Source organism: Dendrobium catenatum, unplaced genomic scaffold (assembly GCF_001605985.2).
Source record: "Dendrobium catenatum unplaced genomic scaffold, ASM160598v2 fragScaff_scaffold_1557, whole genome shotgun sequence".
NCBI classification, from domain to species: domain Eukaryota; kingdom Viridiplantae; phylum Streptophyta; class Magnoliopsida; order Asparagales; family Orchidaceae; genus Dendrobium; species Dendrobium catenatum.
In genome coordinates, this window is record NW_021320019.1 from 1,979,379 (window position 1) to 1,982,662 (window position 3,284).

The following is a 3,284-nucleotide window of genomic DNA, read 5'->3' on the forward strand; positions in this document are numbered from 1 at the left end:
TATTATTATTATTATTATTATTATTTCAGAGATTGGTTGATTGTTGAATACTAATTTTAATTACAAAGTAAATAACATTTTTCTTATTAACTAATCTTATATGTATTAAGAAGGCACAATAGGTAGTTGCAAAGAACATGAGTTATTCTTAAATGTAATTTATCATAACTTTGATTTTTTTCCTTAAGAAAAAAAATCATATTAAGATTTGGTTGGCTATGAGACTTGCTTAATTTGTATATGAAATGCATGTCTTATGAATTGATGGGAAGCTTAAAGCCAAAAAATAGAGGCAAAAAGTGAACTCTTTTTTTAAAATGCATTTCTTTGGAGTTTTTTGCTTCTTTAATGTTGAGAAAATCATCTTTTTCCTATGAATGTTCATTTATTTTATTTATCTGATGGTAAAAATATTGTCTTATGTTAACTCACGCTCTTATAAAGGAGTATCCTCTCATATGACAATTTTCTATATTTTTTTTGTAGTTGAACTTTACTTGAGATTGTAGCCTATCATTTTAATTTGAATTGGATTTCCTCTGCTCTTTTGCAACCATATGCTTATTTTATTCAAAGTATATAAATATGTTCATATTCATTTTAATGCATTACTAAATTCATTGTTTGATATGCTTATTTATGCTTATCTATATCATGAATGATATGTATTATTTGACTAACACGAAGTCTAAATATGTATATTTTTGTGTCTTTTTATTGTTTAAATAGATATGTATTAATATTTTAATATTATTATAATTTGAAATTGTTTTAATGTAATTTTAAAAAATATGCTTCAAGCAAAAATTACTATTTGGAGGTATCTAATCATATAAAACTTATCATAATGATTATAATTATTTATAATGATATAATTTTTCATCTTTATGATGCTAATATAATTAAAATATTCATAATATGAATTTTTATTTTTAAATTGTTATTATCGTGCATTTAATGCACGGGCATTTTTACTAGTATATATAAATATATATCAATCAGAGAATTAACATACGATTATGATTATTTTTTTTGATATATCTCAATTTTACAAACAATAATAAATGTACAAAAATTAACAATATAACTTTTAAATAAATAAAACTTATGCGGAAAATAAACTAAACTTACGAATTTTGAGTTGATTCTTCAGATCCAATTCTGAATTTCTCTAACAACCCAAACATTCGGCTTTGCCAAATTTTAGAGGCCTGGGGTTCTTAATTTGTGGCATGAACCGAAATTCACGGGAGCATGCAATTTGTGGATCAAGGGCGCGAATGAATCATTTCGGCGTGGAAAAAGAAGAGATAATGCCGAGCAAAATGAATCATGGGCTTAACTATTCGTAAATACTTAATAATTTAATAAAGAAACCGGAATTTAACAATCCGATTTCTCAATTTATTACCTTAAACAATATTAAGATGCTTAATGGATTTTAAGATGGCTTAACATTATTAAATAAGCTATAATTAAATGAAATCGAAGGATGATAATTTTGTTTATATGGAAACCGGAAGATGAAAATCCGATTTCTATTGAAACTGGATTTTGATGATCCGGTTTCTATAGAAACCGGATTTTAATGATCTTGTTTCCTAAAAAACAGGATTTTTGCACTCCAGTTTTGCTCCTTTTTAAATTTTTTTACCGGGCATGAGTGAAGTCAAATCCCAACTCCTAACTACCATCATCATTTCTGAACCATCTTAAAAGATGCAACTTTTCCTCTACACATAAGAAGCGTGTGTCCATTTTACAGAGATCAACTATCATTAAAATCATATAAGCAACCAACTGCTTCACTAAACTAAGAAAAAAAAAAAAGCTTCAAGAATCCACTACGATTATCGTTTGGCTCCATTAGTCCAAATTTCCGGCTTGAAAGATAAGTTCATTAAGACAGGCCTTAATTGGGTGGGCGCAGGCGGTGGTGGGAAATATAACAGAAAGCATATCATATCTAATAATCTATAGAAATCAGAGTCTCCACCCACTCATCAAAAGGCTAGCAGTTGCTTTCACGGGTACCTTATTCTCAATCCACCTACTTGTCATAAAGAAGAGGCCATCCTCCTAAAATCCATGACAACTTTTTTCTCAAATTGCTTCTTCTATAAATCAATGTAGATGCTAATTACAGTTCTAAAATAAACAGAAATGCAGGCCTTTCTCTTCTTCTCTCTGCTTGCAGTTCTAACTTGCACTGATTCTTGTACAACTGAGATCAATTGCCTGCCTAAAGAACCAGAAGCTGGTCTACAGGCTGAGCCGCCGCCGAATGCAGAAGGAGGCAGCTCTAGTTCAGGCCATGGCTCTGGTCCCAGTGGAAGCTGGGATTATAACTGGGGATGGGGATCAGCTCCTGGGAGCGGTTGGGGTTACGGTTCTGGCTCTGCAGAGTCTCCAAGTGGAAGTGGTCATGGCTTCGGATTCGGCTTTGGATCTGGAAGCGGTTCTGACCCGGGTTCAGGTTCAGGCCAGGGGTTCGGTGGCGGCGGCGGTGGAGCTGGTGATAGCAATGGAGCTTACAGGGGAGCTCATGGCTTTGGATTTGGTTTTGGTGGTGGTGGTGTTCCAGGCTCTTGGAGGAGGAGGTTTCCATGGTCTGGAGGCGATGATGGAGATGATTGAACTGAAATCTATTTGTTTTTTGTTTGCAGGGGACATGTTAATGAAGGATGGATGATTGTGTAAATTATACTACGGATGACAAAATAACTTCGAGCATGTAGTAATGATATATGTTGCATACTTTATAGAGTTGGTGATTATGTATCTTTATGAAGCTTTAAATCATGTTTACCGTTTACGAAGTCGGACTTATGGTTTGGTTGATGTGAAATATTGAAAGCATTCATGGACAAATGGATGTGCATCTTGTGATTATTGGCATCTTCAAACTAACATTTTGTACTTCAGGGGAAGGAGAAAACCTGAAATTTAAGGAGGCCATTGAGATCATTTCATGTTGTTACTTTTTTTTTTCTCATATTTATGTTTTGACATGAAGGAAATATATTTGATTTCTGAAAAATAAGTTTTTCTTATTTTTAACAAATGTCAAATAAGATGATTTATATGATATTTGTGCATGGTGGACACCGGTAGTGGCAATGATTTATGTTTACTTTGGTTGTAGATGGTGATGATAGCAACGGTTACCCATCATAGTAGTGAGTCTATGGTTGTCAATGATGATGGTGGTTAAAGACGAAGATATGGGGTAGAGGCTCCACCTCCTCAAGAAAAAAAAAAATATATATATATGGGACAGTATC

The 3,284-nt window shown here is 32.8% G+C and overlaps 1 protein-coding gene across 1 annotated transcript; it reads left to right on the top strand.

Moving 5' to 3' along the window:
* The first annotated feature begins 2,117 nt into the window (after positions 1-2,117).
* Positions 2,118-2,967, top strand: LOC110093832 (putative glycine-rich cell wall structural protein 1). Its single transcript, XM_020818839.2, has one exon. It carries the CDS (start codon positions 2,164-2,166, stop codon positions 2,635-2,637), a length of 474 nt encoding a protein of 157 aa, XP_020674498.1. The 5' UTR covers positions 2,118-2,163; the 3' UTR covers positions 2,638-2,967.
* The last annotated feature ends 317 nt before the right edge of the window (positions 2,968-3,284 follow it).

Bases quoted from the DNA above. Each gene is read 5' to 3' on its own strand.
- LOC110093832 (XM_020818839.2), top strand. From the start codon at position 2,164: ATGCAGGCCTTTCTCTTCTTCTCTCTGCTTGCAGTTCTAACTTGCACT.